Source organism: Triticum aestivum, chromosome 3A, assembly GCF_018294505.1.
Source record: "Triticum aestivum cultivar Chinese Spring chromosome 3A, IWGSC CS RefSeq v2.1, whole genome shotgun sequence".
Classification (NCBI taxonomy): Eukaryota; Viridiplantae; Streptophyta; class Magnoliopsida; order Poales; family Poaceae; genus Triticum; species Triticum aestivum.
In genome coordinates, this window is record NC_057800.1 from 255,396,562 (window position 1) to 255,415,827 (window position 19,266).

Consider the following 19,266-nt stretch of genomic DNA (forward strand, 5'->3'; position numbering starts at 1 on the left):
TCCACCTTACCGGTTATCGAGAGACCAATATTATAGTTCTTAGGGAAATGTTCCAACCATCATATCTGCCTGAGATTCAGATCTGGTTGGTGTCAGGATATTCCAGACTCATCGAGTCTAGGAACAAAAACGAAAGTTTGCAACACAAATCGACGAAATGACGTTGCGGGATTCTCGGGAGATGAACTACGATAGCAAGCTCCAAAACATGAGCTGGTTCTGCTACAAACATGTGAACACATTGTCCCAGACAAGCATGACCACGTGGTAGTCTTATAATAAAACACTACCGAGTTCAGGAGGGGGAACCATCATCGAGGGTATCGAAGTTCTTTCATAAGTCCGGATTAGCTCTTATGAAGGAACTCCTTCTCCTTGAACAAATCAATCAGTGGCTTGGTGTGCTAGGGATACATATAGATTGAAGGTTGCAAGTCTTCAAACCACAGCATTCTTCGCACGTGTGCATGACTGATTTGGAATGATTCCAAAGAAAGCAACATTGACTTTCTCGAATCCACGGCGGCAACTTGCATCAGATGCACATGAATTAAAGGAAGTCACTACCTTCATCCAAACATATGCTTCATGAGCTAGCATGAACAAATGCTTTCAAAAGTTTCCAACACTAGCTTAATGTTCAGCAAAATTATGGAGAAGACAAGGATGTTGTCAATGGGCACAACAACAATTCATCTGGGTTTCCTTTTAAAAGGAATTCCATAGTTAAGTGAACAAGTGATAGCATTGGTCAGACCTAAAAGATATAATGGTGTATGCTCGAGGGATCAACCACGAATAAGACAACATTACGGGCATCGTTGGTACTGATTTGATTTGACGATAGCCCACACTCAAATCAAAGGATTGATAAGACAATAGGTCCAGCAACTGATCACAAGGACCAATCGATGAAGATATCATCTTTCTTCAACACACACTACACAAGAATATCCCTTTGGAACGAACTAAGTCAGACAAGCTTTTATCTTCCAACTCTCCAAGTTGTTGTCTAGCTTAACCAACTAGCTCAGGGATATCTAACACCGATTCTTGGAGAGAAGGTGGTTCACAAGAAACCAACTTGATCACGAACTCAACATAGCGGTCAGGTGACAACCCGGTAACACCTCCAAGAAGATATTTGGAAAGTCACGAACCACCGGTATGTTACTAAGCTCGAGAACAATCTTGCTTTTGAGGGCAAGACGATATGATCAAATGAGTGAGGACTTGACAAGATCCTAACTCATTAATCGAAGGGTGCACCGAAATAAGGACTAGGTAGCACGATCAGTCTTAGAAGGATGATTCGAAAACCAACATACTAAGAATGAAATTATTATCCTTTAACTACCTTCTCTCCAAGAGTTCATGGGATGGTGTGCATCAACACGAGGGCCGAGGAATGAACAGTGATGGCAAGAAGTATCACTGTACCAAGAGTTCATGGGATGGTGTGCAATTCCTATAACAATCTCGATATAAAATATGTAATACTCCAAGGTAGAGCAGAACCAAAAGCTGGATTGGCATTTGATCTGCGGAATACAACTACTTTGACCCAATCCTAGATATGGAAGAGGTACTGGAGTTTGTTTCTCCTAGTCATTCCGGAATAGAATGGCTTGACAGACCACAAGAGTCATAGGCATCGATGAACGAACGCACGCATACTCTTGACTATCAATTGATAGACGAGGGTCAGAATGCAACTAAAGAGAACAACTCAAAGGAACATATAACTTTCTGAGTTGTGGATGCATAGATTAGTATGTCGAACCAAGTTCAACATATTTCTTCCGGATAACCCATGCAGAAAGGTAGAACTAGCAGAGTCACGATTTATGAATGGAGAACTCCTCAAGAGTACTCTAATTGTGATTTTTTTTGATCCAATAAACATCTGCCATAAGTAGTTCATGGTATTTGGAAGAAGAAGATACCACGGACTTCAAGGACTATCGCAAAGGTTACTAATATCCTAAAGGCACTAGCAATTACTATCAACATGAAGTAGGTAGAGTGAATCTCGGGTTCAGAACCCAGGAGTAGAATACCTACTACTAAGTAGCATCACGGGATGCTTCCGAGAATAAAGGCCAGAATCTTCACACTAGGACCACAAAACATTGCTAGATTACTAGGTGACTCCCTAAACACCTAGGGCCATAATAATAATTCCAACATATATGTCGAGGCAATAATTACCTCAACACACCGATTAGTGTGGTTAATCTGGCCCATGGGAACATCGGAAACAGAAGGAAGGGATTTGCAAATGCATCGGACTATTTAGAAACCTGGGATGACTCGGACAGCATAACGGCTATAATTGCTCAAAAAGATTTGAGACAATCACAAAAACGGTGGCATAACCACTCAGAAGCACAATATCAAGGTTCCGAGATCAACAATTAACATACGGAAGTAGTAGGAACTGAACTGAGACTTAAATCCAGCAATCTTATAAGTCTACTGATTAGTAACACGTGATCCTAATAGAAAGAAGTGATAGCCTAGTTCTTAATCCCCGTAGAAGAGAAGATGACTCAGATCAGAAGGGCATGAGGTATAAGGAGTAAAAAGAGCCTTACGTTCCATCCCACAATCAATTCCCTTATATAACTAAAGAATTTCTAAACTCAACTTCGACCAGTTTGGCTTGGTAATCCTACAGGCAGTCAAGCTCTGATACCAACGCTGTCAGGACCCCGACTCAATGCCACATCGATCTAGCATGTAACACCTCATATCACTTTGCGGCCTCACGCACGGTATTCCCACGGGTGTCGCCTTACCTTTGCCCGGGACCGTTTGCGCCTTTTGGCACACGTATATGACAGTGTCGCTAGCATCCATATGATAAGGAGCCCGGGCTGACATGGCTAGTCGTAAACCCAAAGCGGCACAGACTTACAGGGACAGGCATCCATGACCCAGCATCGAACGTGTCGGTCATCAGCGAGTGAATCCAGGCTATAGCACTGGGCTAGCAGGACTCCGGTGAACCGGGCTGTAGCGGGCTAACAGGACTCCGGTATTCACTGCGTGACATTTCCCCGAAGGGACAGACACAGGAACGAAGAAGGACACATGCCGGCCAGCCTAAGTGTTCCGGAGCAGTAGCAAGCTACCATGGCTCGGTGGAAACACTAGGAGACATTTCCCCGTAAGAGAGGCTACTAAAGATAAACAACTAGATGGTCAGATCCCACACATACCAAGCATTTCAATAACATACACACAATATGCTCGATATGTGCAAATACAACATGGCATCACAACATGACTCTATGACTCAAGTAATCTATTCAATAGGCTCCGAGGAGCGAGATATTACAAACATGGGTCTCATGACCCAACATTCAGAGCATACAAATCAAGCACAAGCGGAAGCTATCATGTCTGAGTACAGACATCTATAAATGAAAAAGGCTGAGAAGCCTGACTATCTACCAAATCCTGCCGAGGCACAAGATCGTAGCTGAGGTAACAACCTAAACGTCGAAGACCACGCGGAAATACTAGTGAGACTGAAGTCTCTCTGCAAAAACATAAAATAGGCAAACGTGAGTACAAATGTACCCAGCAAGACTTACATCAGAACTATCTACATATGCATCATTATCAACAAAGGGATGGTGGGGTTTAACTGCAGCAAGCCAGCTTTGACTCGGTGGCTATCCTGAACTACGACTGCGAGTAACTTTTTTGAGGTGGCGCACACGAGTCCACATATTCACCATATCAATACACCACTATGGATCCGCTCCCGTCTCCCTACGAGAACGCCATCCATAGCACTCACGCTTATCTTGCGTATTTTAGAGTATCCACTTTCACTTGTCTATGAACTGATATAAGCAACCCAGAGGTCCTTTTCCGTGGACACGGCTATTCGAATAGATTAGGTTAACCCTGCAGGGGTGTACTTCTTCACACACGCTCTCACCACTTACCGCCGTTTACACGACATGTACTCGGCAACCTTCAAGCGGAAGCCCAATGTGGGTGTCGGCCACGGCCTACCTAAACACTCAAGTCTCTAGTCCAGGTTTATCGCCTATTCGGGTTCCATCCATGAGGAGATCCGGCCGGAGTTTCGCTCACAGCCCCAAACGATGTGAACAGGGTTCCCGAGACACCAAACGGGCGCCCGGTACACCGTGCCACGTGCCTACCGCATCACAGCCCACCCCTACGGTCAGCGCTGCGCACGGCCTCCAGCATACTACAAACACCAGAAACTACTTGCAACTCCTGGACAGAGGACAAGGGTGATTAAGAAGCCGAGAGGGTCCATTGGTTTCGGGCCCAATGCGTGGTAGTAGCTGAATCATGGATCACAAACACAGAACTCAGTTCCTGAGGACGGCTGCAATGAGACAACCCACCATGTACTCCTACATGGCCTCTCACCGCTACCTTTACCAAAACGTGTTCACACACTTAGCTCACACATAGTAGGACATGTTCACACGCCTCTGATTCATCCCCGATGAATCAGACCTGACTCAACTCTAAGCAGTAGCAGGCATGACAAACAAACATGAATGAGTAGGCACAACAGGGCTCAAACAACTCCTACTCATGCTAGTGGGTTTCATCTATTTACTGTGGCAATGACAGGTCATGCAAAGGATAAAGGGGTTCAGCTACCGCAGCAAGTAACAGATAAATCGGTGTTGTCCTAATGCATTAAAAGAGAGCAGGAGCGAGAGAGTAGGATTGTATCGGAATGAACAAGGGGGTTTTGCTTGCCTGGCACTTCTGAAGATAACATTGAGTCTTCATTAGTGTCAGCGATCACATCATCGGGTATCACGTCTATCGAGAGGGGACAAATACCGGCAACACAAAAGGGAACACAATCAATGCAATGCACAATATGATGCATGATCATGACATGGCAAAATGAATGTGTTTGAGCTAATGCAACTAGCAACAGATTAAATGAAGTTGGTTTGAATACAAGATTCAAATTCAAACTCCATATGTGATTATTCAAATGCCATTTACTTCATTTGCCCTAAACAGTAGTGATAAGTTGTTCTAACATGCATGAAAATGGTACAGATGGATTCCTTGAATTTTTCTGATAATTTTTCATATATAAATTATTTAATTTGGAGTTATGGTTAATTTTCTATGATTTTTAGAAGTTTTAGGCATTTTCTGGCATTTTCTGATTATTTAGAATTAAAATAATTCCAGAAAATGAATTATGGCGTCAGCATGTCATCACCTTGACGTCAGCAGGTCAACAGGGCGCCTCCAGGTCAAACCTGACGTGTGGGGTCCACACATCAGTGACACAGGGGCTAATCCCGCGTTGACCCGGGCTTTGACCCACTACGGGGCCCACTGTCAGTGGCTGTGGGGGGGGGTGTTTAGGCGTCATTAGTGCTAATTAGGCGTGCCACGTCGGCAGTCGCCGGGGTTTCGCCGGCGGCGACCATTCCGCACGGCGGGGGAGCGCCGGACTTGCGCTAGGGGCATCGGATCGACGCGCCAAGGGCACCAGGAGGTAGCCCGCGCCCGTGCGCATCTAGGGGGACCAACGGGAGGTGCGGGGGTGGCCGGAATCAGCAACGGCGGCGAGCGAGGCGGCGGCCGGAGCTCGGGCGAGGTCGGGTTTGGCGTTCGGGGGCACGGGAGGGAAGCTAGTGGCGGCTACGGGCTCCTGGAGACGTGTTGGGTGCGGTGGTGTGCTCGGCTTTGAGCTGCAACGGCTCCAGCCACGGTGGTGACGAGGCACGGCGGCGGCGAGCTCTCGGGTCCGGCGGAAGCAATGGCTAGAGCGGCCCAACGGCATGGGAAGAAGAGGGGAACGGTTCAGTGGCTCACCGCGATTCTTCTGGTGCTGCTGGCGAGGCAGGGGAGGCTCGGGGAGAGAGTGAGAGGCCTGGGGGGGTGCGTGGCGTCGCGGACGGGGTCCAGGGCAACGAGAGGAAGCAGGAGGTGGCTAGGGGGGAAGCAGGAGGTGGCCGAGGCAGCGTCGGCGAGCGCCACGCCTCGCCTCTGTTCGTCCTCCTGGCAGAGGAGGAAGAGGACAAGGGAGGAGGAGGTGGGCTGGGCCGGCTGGGGAAGCTGGGCCGGCTCTGGTGGGCTGCACGGTGAGGCCAGGTAAGCTCTGTTCTTTTTATTTTTTTCCTGTTCTGTTTGTTTTATTTAATATCTTTTGCCACTGTTTTCAATTCCAAAATAATTTCATACAGTGCCAAAACATTCTAAAATATTTTATGTTACCTCTCTGGACTATTCCAAAAGTACATAAAACATTTCAAAGCATTTGAAAATATATTCATTATATATTATGAATATATCCCCAAATTCAAATAGATTATTGATTTAAATTCAGAGACCAAATAATTCCTTAAAAATATTCCAGAATTTTGGTTTGATATATAACTCTTGCCAAAATTCACAAAACTATTTTTAGGGCATTTTGGATTCACAGAATGCAATTTAAAGGGTGCTTGCCCTTCTTTTAATTAGGGTTTTGAGGCTTCTGAATTCCTCAGTTCAAATTTCATTTGAATTTAAACATGATGCAGCAACCAAGCTAGTCCATGGCCAGGGTAAAGCTAGGGATGTGACAGTGATGTTGAAATCGACGAAGGTAGAAACCAAGAAAGAGCATCAAGTGTTGATGATTGACAAGAACACTAGTTTCAAGAAAAGAGCAAAGGGAAAGAAAGTGAACTTCAAGTAGAATGACAAGCAAGTTGTCACTCCCGTGAAGAAGCCCAAAGCTGGACCAAAGCCTGAAACCGAGTTCTTCTAGTGCAAAGGAAATGATCACTGGAAGCGGAAATTCCCTGAATATTTGGTGGATAAGAAAGATGGCAAAGTGAACAAAGGGTATATTTGATATATAGGTTATTGATGTGTGCCTTACTAGTGTTTCTAGTAGCCCCTGAGTATTTGATACTTGTTCGGTTGCTAAAATTAGCAACTCGAAACAGGAGTTACAGAATGAACATGAACTAGTTAAGGGTGAAGTGACGATGTGTGTTGGAATTGGTTCCAAGATTGACATGATCATCATCGCACACTCCCTGTACTTTCGGGATTAGTGTTGAACCTAAATAAGTGTTATTTGGTGTTTACGTTGAGCATAAATATGATTTGATCATGTTTATTGCAATACAGTTATTCATTTAAGTTAGAGAACAATAGTTGTTCTGTTTACATGAATAGAATCTTCGATGTTCATACACACCAACAAAAATGGTTTGTTGGATCTCGGTCATAGTGATACACATATTCATAATATTCAAGCCAAAAAGATGCAAAGTTAATGATGATAGTGCAGTTTATTTGTGGCACTGCCGTTTAGGTCATATTGGTGTAAAGCGCATGAAGAAAATCCATGCTGATGGGCTTTTGGAATCACTTGATTATGAATCAGTTGATGCTTGCGAACCATGCCTCATGGGCAAGATGACTAAGACTCCGTTCTCTGGAACAATGGAGCGAGCAACGGATTTGTTGGAAATCATACATACTGATGTATGTGGTCCGATGAATATTGAAGCTCACGGAAGGTATTATTATTTTCTGATCTTCACAGATGATTTGAGCAGATATGAGTATATCTACTTGATGAAACAAAAGTCTAAAATATTTGAAAAGTTCATATAATTTCATAGTGAAGTGGAAAATCATCGTAACAAGAAAATAAAGTTTCTATGATCTGATCGTGGAGGAGAATATTTGAGTTACGAGTTTGGCCTTCAGTTAAAACAATGTGAAATAGTTTCACTACTCACGCCACCTGGAACACCACAGTGTAATGGTGTGTCCGAACGTCATAACCGTACTTTATTAGATATAGTACAATCTATGATGTCTCTTACCGATCTACCACTATCGTTTTGGGGTTATGCATTAGAGACAGCTACATTCATGTTAAATAGGGCACCATCTAAATCCGTGGAGATGACACCGTATGAACTGTGGTTTGGCGAGAAACCTAAGCTGTCGTTTCTTAAAGTTTGGGACTGCGATGCTTATGTGAAAAAGTTTCAACATGATAAGCTCGAACCCAAATCGGAGAAGTAAATCTTCATAGGATACCCAAAAGAAACTGTTGTGTACACCTTCTATCACAGATTCGAAGGCAAGTTATTCATTGCTGAGAATGGATCCTTTATAGAGAAGGAGTTTCTCTCGAAAGAAGTGAGTGGGAGGAAAGTAGAACTTGATGAGGTAACTGTACCTGCTCCCTTATTGGAAAGTAGTTCATCACAGAAATCTGTTCCTCTGACTACTACACCAATTAGTGAGGAAGCTAATGATGATGATCATGTAACTTCAGATCAAGTTACTATCGAACCTCGTAGGTAAACTAGAGTGAGATCCACACCAGAGTGGTATGGTAATCCTGTTCTGGAGGTCATGTTACTTGACCATGACGAGCCTACAAACTATGAGGAAGCGATGATGAGCCCAGATTCCGCGAAATGGCTTGAGGCCATGAAATCTGAGATGAGATCCATGTATGAGAACAAAGTATGGACTTTGATTGACTTGCCCATTGATCGGCGAGCCATTGAGATTAAATGGATCTTCAAGAGGAAGACAGACACTGATAGTACTGTTACTATCTACAAAGCTAGAATTTTCGCAAAAAGGTTTTCGACAAGTTCAAGGTGTTGACTATGATGAGAGTTTCTCACTCGTATCTATGCTTAAGTCTGTCTGAACCATGTTAGCAATTGCCGCATTTTATGAAATCTGGCAAATGGATAAACAAAACTACATTCCTTAGTGGATTTATTAAAGAAGAGTTGTATATGATGCAACCAGAAGGTTTTGTCAATCCTAAAGGTACTAACAAAATATGCAAGCTCCAGCGATCCATCTATGGACTGGTGCAAGGATCTCGGAGTTGGAATATACGCTTTGATAAGTTGATCAAAGCATATAGTTTTATACAGACTTGCGGTGAAGCCTATATTTACAAGAAAGTGAGTGGGAGCACTACAACATTTCTGATAAGTATATGCATGACATATTGTTGATCGAAAATGATGTAGAATTATTCTGCAAAGCATAAAGGAATGTTTGAAAGGAGTTTTTTCAAAGAAAGACCTCGGTGAAGCTGCTTACATATTGAGCATCAAGATCTATAGAGATAGATCAAGACGCTTGATAAGTTTTTCAATGAGTACATACCTTGACAAGATTTTGAAGTAGTTCAAAATGAAACAGTCAAAGAAGGAGTTCTTGCCTGTGTTACAAGGTGTGAAGTTGAGTAAGACTCAAAAACCTGACCACGACAGAAGATAGAGAGAGAATGAAAGTCATTCCCTATGCCTCAGCCATAGGTTCTATAAAGTATGCCATGCTATGTACCAGACCTATTGTATACCCTGCCATGAGTTTGGCAAAGGAGTACAATAGTGATCTAGGAGTAGATCACTGGACATTGGTCAAAATTATCCTTAGTGGAATAAGGATATGTTTCTCGATTATGGAAGTGACAAAAGGTTCGTCGTAAAGGGTTACGTCGGTGCAAATTTTGACACTGATCCAGATGACTTTAAACTCAATCTGGGTACATATTGAAAGTGGGAGCAATTAGCTAGAGTAGCTCTGTGCAGAGCATTGTTGACATAGAAATTTGCAAAATACTTACGGATCTAAATGTGGCAGACCCGTTGACTAAACTTCTCTCACAAGCAAAACATGATCACACCTCAGTACTCTTTGGGTGTTAATCACATAGCGATGTGAACTAGATTATTGACTCTAGTAAACCCTTTGGGTGTTGGTCACATGTCGATGTGAACTATGGGTGTTAATCACATGGTGATGTGAACTATTGGTATTAAATCACATGGCGATGTGAACTAGATTATTGACTCTAGTGCAAGTGGGAGACTGAAGGAAATATGCCCTAGAGGCAATAATAAAGTTATTATTTATTTCCTTATATCATGATAAATGTTTATTATTCATGCTAGAATTGTATTAACCGGAAACATAATACATGTGTGAATACATAGACAAACAGAGTGTCACTATATGCCTCTACTTGACTAGCTCGTTGATCAAAGATGGTTATGTTTCCTAACTATAGACATGAGTTGTCATTTGATTAAAGGGATCACATCATTAGGAGAATGATGTGATTGACTTGACCCATTCCGTTAGCATAGCACTTGATCGTTTAGTTTGTTGCTATTGCTTTCTTCATGACTTATACATGTTCCTATGACTATGAGATTATGCAACTCCCGTTTACCAGAGAAACACTTTGTGTGCTACCAAACGTCACAACGTAACTGGGTGATTATAAAGGTGCTCTACAGGTGTCTCCAAAGGTACTTGTTGGGTTGGCGTATTTCGATATTAGGATTTGTCACTCCGATTATCGGAGAGGTATCTCTCGGCCCACTCGGTAATGCACATCACTATAAGCCTTGGAAGCATTGCAACTAATGAGTTAGTTGCGGGATGATGTATTACAGAACGAGTAAAGAGATTTGCTAGTAACGAGATTGAACTAGGTATTGAGATACCAACGATCAAATCTCGGGCAAGTAACATACCGATGACAAAGGGAACAACGTATGTTGTTATGCGGTCTGAATGATAAAGATCTTCGTAGAATATGTGGGAGCCAATATGAGCATCCAGGTTCCGCTATTGGTTATTGGCCGGAGACGTGTCTTGGTCATGTCTACATAGTTCTCGAACCCGTAGGGTCCACACGCTTAAAGTTCGATGACGCTTATATTATGAGTTTATGTGTTTTGATGTACCGAAGGAGTTCGGAGTCCCGTATGAGATCGGGGACATGACGAGGAGTCTCAAAATGGTTTAGATGTAAAGATCGATATATTGGACGACTATATTCAGACATCGGAAAGGTTCCGAGTGATTCGGGTATTTTCGGGAGTACCGGGGAGTTACGGGAATTCGTATTGGGCCTTAATGGGCCATACGGGAAAGGAGAGGAAGGCCTCAAAGGGTGGCCGCACCCCTCCCCATGGGCTGGTCCGAATTGGACTAGGGAGGGGGGCGCCCCCTTCCTTCCTTCTCCTTTTCCCTTCCCTTTCCTCCCCTCCTACTCCTACTACTTGGAAGGGTTCCTAGTTCTACTAGGAAAGGGGGGAATCCTACTCCCGGTGGGAGTAGGACTCCCCTAGGGCGCGCCATAGAGAGGGCCGGCCCCTCCCCTCCTCCACTCCTTTATATACGTGGCTAGGGGGCACCCCATAGACACAACAATTGATCTCTTGATCTCTTAGCCGTGTGCGGTGCCCCCCTCCACCATAATCCACCTCGGTCATATAGTAGCGGTGCTTAGGCGAAGCCCTGTGTCGGTAGAACATCATCATCGTCACCATGCTGTCGTGCTGACGAAACTCTCCCTCAACACTCGGCTGGATTGGAGTTCGAGGGACGTCATCGAGTTGAACGTGTGCAGAACTCGGAGGTGCCGTGCGTTTAGTACTTGATCGGTTGGATCATGAAGACGTACGACTACATCAATCGCGTTGTGCTAACGCTTCCGCTTTCGGTCTACGAGGGTACATAGACAATACTCTCCTCTCTCGTTGCTATGCATCACCATGATCTTGCGTGTGCGTAGGATTTTTTTTGAAATTACTACGTTACCCAACAGCCGGATAGATCAAATTGGTGGGGCCGAATTTGACTTTTGGTTTGGGACATATGTGGATATGAGAAAGTGGTTGAGGGCTTTTGGAGCATATCACTAAGCATTTTGAGCAAGCAAGCCATAAAGCAACTCCTCATCCCCTTTTAATAGAATTGGCTTTTCCTATGGACTCAATGTGATCTTAGATCACTAAAATGAAAATGTAGACTCTTGAGATTGAGCCAATGTGTGTCCTTAGCATTTTGAGGGGTCCACGTCTCTAGTCCATGCCATGCCAATCATTGAACTTTCTGACATGATTATCTTGAAAAAGTATTAGTTCAATGAGCTATATGTTGTTAAGAGTTACCAAAACCACCCATGGATTAGTTGCACTTTCAAAGGAATGTAGGGGTAGGAAGGGAATTTGCATGTGACTATTTTTCTTGGACTATAAGACTTATACTTAGGTCATAAAATGCTTCCGAAATTATTTACATGTTTGAATTCAAATTTATTCTCTAATTGAACCAAATGTATTTAAATTAGGGATATGAGAAAATGGAGGGATAAAATTATGATAATCATATGGGAGGTTAGGAATGTGATAAGAACAACATGTGGAAGATTTTGGAGCAATTAGAGAAGTTTGATTTTTAAAGGATTCAAATCCTTTACAATATGGATTTGAATTGAAACCAAGGTTTAAAATAGTTTCTGGCCTTGAAAACTAAAACTAAAATGACTGATATTTTTAAAATGTCACATATTATTTAATGGAGGAAAAACATTGATGATGACATGATATGCAAAATTAACAATGAATTAGAAAGAACAATTTCAAATAAGGGCTTGTTACATTTGGAACGTTTCACTTTTTCTTGGATGCCAATATTATTTTTAGAAATTACCAGCGATATTTAAAATCTTGGCGGCACCACTATCTACACCTACAAGGGTTTCCCTGCAAGTGCTATTCTCTTCTAGAGACATGGCTATGCCTACCTATTTGATTGTCATTGATCCCTACCTATTTGATTGGCATTGATCCTTATTACTCATATATTCCATATATGACTTGATTTTCCACCTAAAATAGCCCATTTCTACAACAAACAAAATAATCAAGCATATTTGCAATCATGTGCTTTTAATAGTCATTAGTTGGAAAACCGAAGTGATTATCTTTCTCATTCCTTTCTTTGTTTTTGTCTCTTCCTTATTTTGCAGAAACCCACGGTGTCCCCCCCCCCGACTTCCAGGAAGGATGCACATGTGGCACTCAGGGGCTACTGATGACAGGAAGGACATCAAGAGCATCCACTCGAGCGGGGGGGGGGGCTCGAGTAGGCGTTGAAGGAAAATTACCAAGAAAGTAGAATGGAACAGAATCATTGCTACTGCGCCCCTCGCTACTAGTGGGCCAAGCCTGGTGGCTCGGCCCATTGGTAGTGCCAGGATCACGTGACCTGATCCTGGCGAGAGATATAAGGTGCACGAATGAAACCGTGGAGGGGACCCACTCTCTAGATAAAACAATCCACCATCCTCCTCTAAGTCGCAAGGAAAAGAGCTTGCAATCCTACAGATAGTTCTCTTTGGCAATCTTCCTGGCCGTCATGAGTTCCTAAGGAATACAAATACTAGAGGCAGGAGTAGGGTCTTACCTCCTCCCGAAGGGCCCGAACCCACGTAAATCCCTTATTTCTACATCTCATTATCTCAATCCACTGGTCGCACGCCCCTCCGAACAAATGGGTCACCCGTCGATGAAATTGTCGATACTAAATACCGACATCAAGCGCCAAGAGCGGCGGGGAATACGTGGGAGAACAAGATGGTGTGGCTACCAAAATGTCGGAGAAGTGGTAGGACATCATGGAAAAGAAAGAGATGACAAGCGTCAAACATAATGAACTAAAGGAGGAAAGGAAGGAATAGAGATTTAAAGAGTTCATGGATAGGGGCGATTCCAAGGGGGGCGAGGGAGGGCTCTACCCCCCCCCCCCCCAACGATCACGTTGCCCCTTAATAGCATATTTTTGTGTGTACGCACATGATTTGTGGTTGTCTCGCACCCCCCTGTGCCCCTCGTAGTGAAAGCCCATGTATATATTAGCAGGTTAAAGCCCATGTATATGCATGTAGTTTAGTAGGTTAAAGGCCAAAATATTAGGAGAAGAAAAAGAAAAGAAAACAGCGCACCGTGGAAGAGGACACAGGCTCACGCACGTACACGGTAGTTTTCTTTGGTCACTTGTTTCCAAAGTTCCTGTGATTGGAAAATCCTCGCCGACACCACCGCCTCCGCCTAGTAGGCACACAGACAAGTGCCGTGGCACAGATCCACAGGCACATTCCGGCCGGCCAACAACGACCAAGCAAGGAAAAGGGTTAGTTTATTTTTTAGGATTAGATGAGTTTGTGTCTTGTAATCTCATTATAGAACTACATACAAGGAAAACTAATTTGAAATTTTTTGATTCTCTAATTGTGTTTGTGTAGACATGAAGATGAAAAGAGATGAATCAATTCATAAATTTTTATGCCAATTGGTTCGAGCTGTGAGCCATGTGAACGTGATGCAAACGCAAACGATCTGCAACCTAGCCAAGAGAGCTAACCTAATACTGTTGAAGATGATTATCAACCTGATCATTGTTTTAGCCAGCAAAAGGTGGATTAGGGGAAGCACCATCACAAGGAGCCACCATGGACATAGCCAGCAAAAAGAAGAACAATTTGGTAGTCTTCTTCTAGTGTTTACATCAATGAAAACATGGTTTCAGTGTTGGCCTTCTACACGGTCTTAATGTTTTTTGGCTGGGTCGAAGCTCATTAGTATGTAAGAGCTCAAGTGAGGAACTCGCTCTGAGGGAGTCCTGGATTAGGGGGTCCCCGGGCGTCCGGGCTATGTGACGTGGGCCGGACTAGTGGGCCGTGAAGATACAAGATAGAAGGCTTCCCCCCATGTTTGGATGGGAGTCTCCTTGTCGTGGAAGACAAGCTTGGCGTTCGGATATGAAAATTCCTTTCTCTGTAAACCGACTCTGTACAAACCCTAACCCCCTCCAGTGTCTATATAAACCGGAGGGTTTTAGTCCGTAGAGGCAGTCATAATCATACAGGCTAGACATCTAGGGTTTAGCCATTACAATCTCGTGGTAGATCAACTCTTGTAACCCTTGTACTCATTAAAGTCAATCAAGTAGGAAGTAGGGTATTACCTCCATCAAGAGGGCACGAACCTGGGTAAACATCGTGTTCCATGCCTCCTATTACCTTCGATCTTTAGACGCACAGTTCGGGACCCCCTACCCGAGATCTGCCGGTTTTGACACCGACACGTCCCCCTATACCAAATTCCTGGCTCCATCTCTGTTCATGGAGATGCAAGCAAGAAAGGCTTGTATCAAGAGAAAGAAGCTTGCACTTCATACAATGTGCGAGGAGTCCAAGGTCATATACGTCAAAGCCAACCACTTGGATGTCGATGCAGCAGTGTGGGGTTGCCAAATGCTAAGCGACATCATTGCACGCTATGCAAATGGCAGTGAGCAATGATTCTACGTAGCGGCATCAGTTGCTTTTTTTTTTGCAATGTTGGATCCAAATTATTAACCTTATTTCATTTGTTTATTATGCACAATTTATCTTTAAAAGTAGCTTTTAAATGTTAAACATTGAAGAAATTTGACTTAGCGTAAAAGAAGGAAGATGGGGAAGAAGGGCAGACAAGTAGAATTTATTTGGGTGACAAGATTAGGTGGTTGGCGCCCGCACATTGTTCCACTGTCACGTCCGAACGTATCCATGAACGAATGAGGGTGTTGGTTTGGGTGCTAGCCTTAGAGATGCCCGCGAACTAACATGTGGCTGGATGGTTAGAGGAACTGTGGTATTCCCAGCCCCCCAGGGTTTAAATCCTGGTGCTCGCATTTATTCCTGAATTTATTTCAGAATTTTCGATGATGCACATTCAATGGGAGGAGACGTTCACGTCGACGACGAGGCGCCTACGGTGACTTTGCAAATCTCAAGATGATATGCCGGCTCATTATTTTGAAAGTGCTCATAGGAGTAAGGTGTGCGTGTCTACGTTCATAGAGATGAGTGTATGCGCGTGTATATAAACGCTTGTGTTTGTACTTATGTTAAAAAAAAGCTTAAAGATGCCCTAGTTCCGGCTATTCTCCAAATGAAGAACAGAAAAATAAACTAAGCGAAATTACGGACCCTTTCGAGTGCAACGCTGCTGCTTGCACGTATAAAATTTACAGTTCAGTCGAGGCAAAAAAGAAAGGGAAATTGCAGGACGTAGGCCTGACCGCCAAAAAGGGAAAAGAACAAGAGCTCGCGCATGATCACCGTTGAGAATTTGCATTCGAGCTCACAAGTGTCCTCTCAGCATCTTGGTCCTGTACAGTTGCGGGGCTACGTTCTCCTTCTCCTCCTCCTCCTCCGCAGCCCACGTCGTGCTGCCAGGCCGGTGAGATTACGAACAGGTCCGGCGCCTCGGGCGCCGCTTGCCGGTCCTTGACGTGCACACCCACAGCGTCCATCTTCTCCATCTCGCTGTAATCCATCCCCTGAAGGATCGCCGGGATGCCGCCGGGGCTGTAGTGCACGCCCTTGCGCCCCATCTCCAGATCGAGCCCGCCGCTCATCGGAGAGAGCACGCCGCCACCGCCGCCGCCGTACGCGTCGTCGTCCTCCGACACCCACGACCGGAAACGGTTGAGCGAGGGCGGCATCCGCGTAAAGAAGACCTCGGCGATGTTGGCTAGCGCGCCCCTGTTGTAGGGATTCTCCTTTTTGTCGTACCTGTACCTGAAGTTCTCGTACGTGGTCTGGTTGGTGCTCATGAGGTAGAGGTGGAACACGGTGAGGCCGCCGACGAACCACACAGACACGAAGGTGAAGACGATGAGCACGACGGACAACACCTCGCCGCCCATGGACTTCAGCAGTGAGCCGCCGTACTCCTCCCTCTCGGCGGCGATGTTGAGCCACGACAGGGCGAAGACGTAAAAGCAGAGGAGCGTGGACGTGGAGATGAAGAGGAAGAAGAAGCGGTAGTTCCGCTGCGACAAAAGGACACCAGAATCTATATATCAGCTCGAGTCGTTGTTGGCAAATTAAGAGAGAAGAATTGACGAAAGAATTGATCCAAACAGCAGAAAAAGCAGCAATATCAATTCGAGTGCTAGCGACCAATTTTACACGAGCATACTCTAGCAAGTATTCAGAGAGGAAGCAGGATCACATATGGAAGCGGCCGGCAAATGATGTGATAAAAGTTAATGTTGATGCTGCTTTTCAGGCCGATTTTCTGTCAGGAGCAACAGGAGCTATTGCACGCGACCAACGAGGGACTGTTATAGCAGCAGCCACTTGGTATCTTCCTCAGGTCTCGACTCGAGCGTTGATGCAGCTGAAACTCTGGCAATTCGTAACGGTTTATATTTAGCCGGCAGGATTGGATGCAAAGTTCAAGTTGAATCGGATAGCAGTTTCGTGGTGGACTCAGTGCAGAATTAAGATTATACTGGATACAATATAGCCACTATTCTGGAATGCAGAGAGCTTGCTCTTGACTTTGCAAATGCTGATTACTCCCACTGTTTTCGTGAAGCTAATGAGGCTGCTCATATCTTAGCTAGCCACTCTTTTAGCATTAGATCTTCCTCATTCTGGGAAGCTTACATCCCGGACTTTATTTCTCAAGCTATTGTAAAAGATTTGTCTCTGATATGAGGAATAAAGTCTTGAAGTTTCAAAAAAAAAAGAGAGAAGAATTGATGATGCAGTTACTCCTATATGAATGAGGTGACTGACCAGGCCGATGCACTGGCCGACCCAGGGGCAGTGGTGGTCGAACTTCTGGACGCAGTTGTTGCAGATGGAGCAGTGGGACGTGCGGGGCGGGCGGTACAGCAGGCACGTGTCGCAGTACTTTACCTTGACCACGCACCCGTTGACGACCACGTCCTTGGAGCGGGGCACGCGGAGGTGGGGGCTCGCCGCGTTCACCCACTCGGTCGACGGCGTCGTCATGTCCACCACCTGCTGCTCGTCGCCGCACTCGGGAGGACGCGCGTTCCTCGGCACTATCCCCGGATCCCTGCTCGACGTCAGGAGCAGGAATGCCAAATCCTGCAGGCATATACAACAGGACAAGAATCAGCACTTTGGCAAAAAATAAATAAAAGGACAAGAATCAGCAGCTGTGGTGTTGCTTCCGGTTTGCTGAATTTTGTGAAGCTCACGTACCGCTAGGCCGAGAAGGACCGTGGCGATGAGGACCGGCAGGCCAAGGACATTCTTCTTCTGATCCGAGGTGCTGGAGTTCATCTTTGTGATGCACTGGCAGCATAGGCCGACCAAGGGGCCTATGATTAGAACTGTGGACAGGAAGAGGGAACCCGCGTCCGGACCGAAGATTAGGCGCCCGCCGCAGAGAAATTTCTGAAATCGTTTTGGTGGGAGTAAAATTGCCGTCCGTCAGTTGAAACTAGTAGGAATCGAATGCTTTTATTATGCATAAGTAGGGAGTCTAATGGCTAACAGCTACGTAACAGAATGTGTCGATAATTTATTATGATCATTTCTTGAGATTTTCCTTTGCACCTTGTCCATATGTCAGCTGCTACAAAAACTTTCTTGTCTTATACAGAGGACCGGTTGAATCAATTTGACCAGAAAATGATGAACACTAGATTTTCTTTTGCTAAAAGATTCAAGCACACAAGAAGCAAATGTGACATCTTAATTTCTAATTTTCAGCAAAAAGTACTGGACAAGAGAGATATAGGAAGATGAAGAGCGGCATGTACGTACATTGCTTCCTCTCCAAACTTGATACAGCCTCCTCCGATTCGGCTCTTCTTCCATCCTGCTTGACTGCTTATTCCTCCAAACGGCCGACCTCTTTGTTCCAAGATCAAGGCCCAGTTGCTCACAGCGGCCACCGGAGCCGGCGCTGCCACACCACAGGTGACCGACGACGAGGCCTGCCGCCTGCCGATTAGACGTACAGCTACTGGCCGCTCTTCAGTTTCCTCTCTTCTTTTTCTCGCTCTCCCAGTTCGTTATGGCCAAGGCAATGACCATCTCCTGCTTTTCCCCTTGGTTTTCTCTCTCTAGGCGTGGCGAGGGAGAGCGCCAGTTGTAGCTACGTGCGTATTGTTTTCCCTAGGAAATCGATAAAGGTTGGGCTCAACGACCTTCCTGCCCCAACGTGCCGGCCTGAACGACAGGGTGGATCGGCCGGCAAGTCTAGGCGTGTTGGCCCACCTGTCTGTCGGTGTACTAGGATATTCTAGGACTCATGTTCTATTATTCTCTTCGCCTATGTAATTATCAAATAGTAACACTAAAAGAAGGCAATTATCAAGACCTTCAAAATGGTTCTGTTTAATTGTTTTCTTAGGATTGTATTTAGGTCTATACAAAATTTGACGTGTAATCATATTTGTCCCATACTTTTCCAAAATCGGGGAGTAAATAGCATAAAACTACCACTTTTCGTGCTAGGGTTCCAAAAAACCACCATTTTTTTGTTTGTAACTGATACCTACCACTTTTCTTGTCGGCTGTCTCAAAAAACCCAAATCGCCCGTTGCTAGCGTTTTGAACCGTTTTCT

The 19,266-nt window shown here is 44.8% G+C and overlaps 1 protein-coding gene across 1 annotated transcript; it reads right to left on the minus strand.

Annotated features, from left to right (window-relative positions):
• Positions 1–15,772: 15,772 nt before the first annotated feature.
• LOC123058291 (probable protein S-acyltransferase 4) lies at positions 15,773–18,765 on the minus strand. The gene is made up of 4 exons (XM_044481061.1): positions 18,461–18,765; positions 17,894–18,088; positions 17,459–17,776; positions 15,773–16,704 (listed from the first exon to the last, which is right to left on the minus strand). Exons 1-4 carry the CDS (start codon positions 18,512–18,514, stop codon positions 15,985–15,987), a joined length of 1,287 nt encoding a protein of 428 aa, XP_044336996.1. The 5' UTR covers positions 18,515–18,765; the 3' UTR covers positions 15,773–15,984.
• Positions 18,766–19,266: the final 501 nt, after the last annotated feature.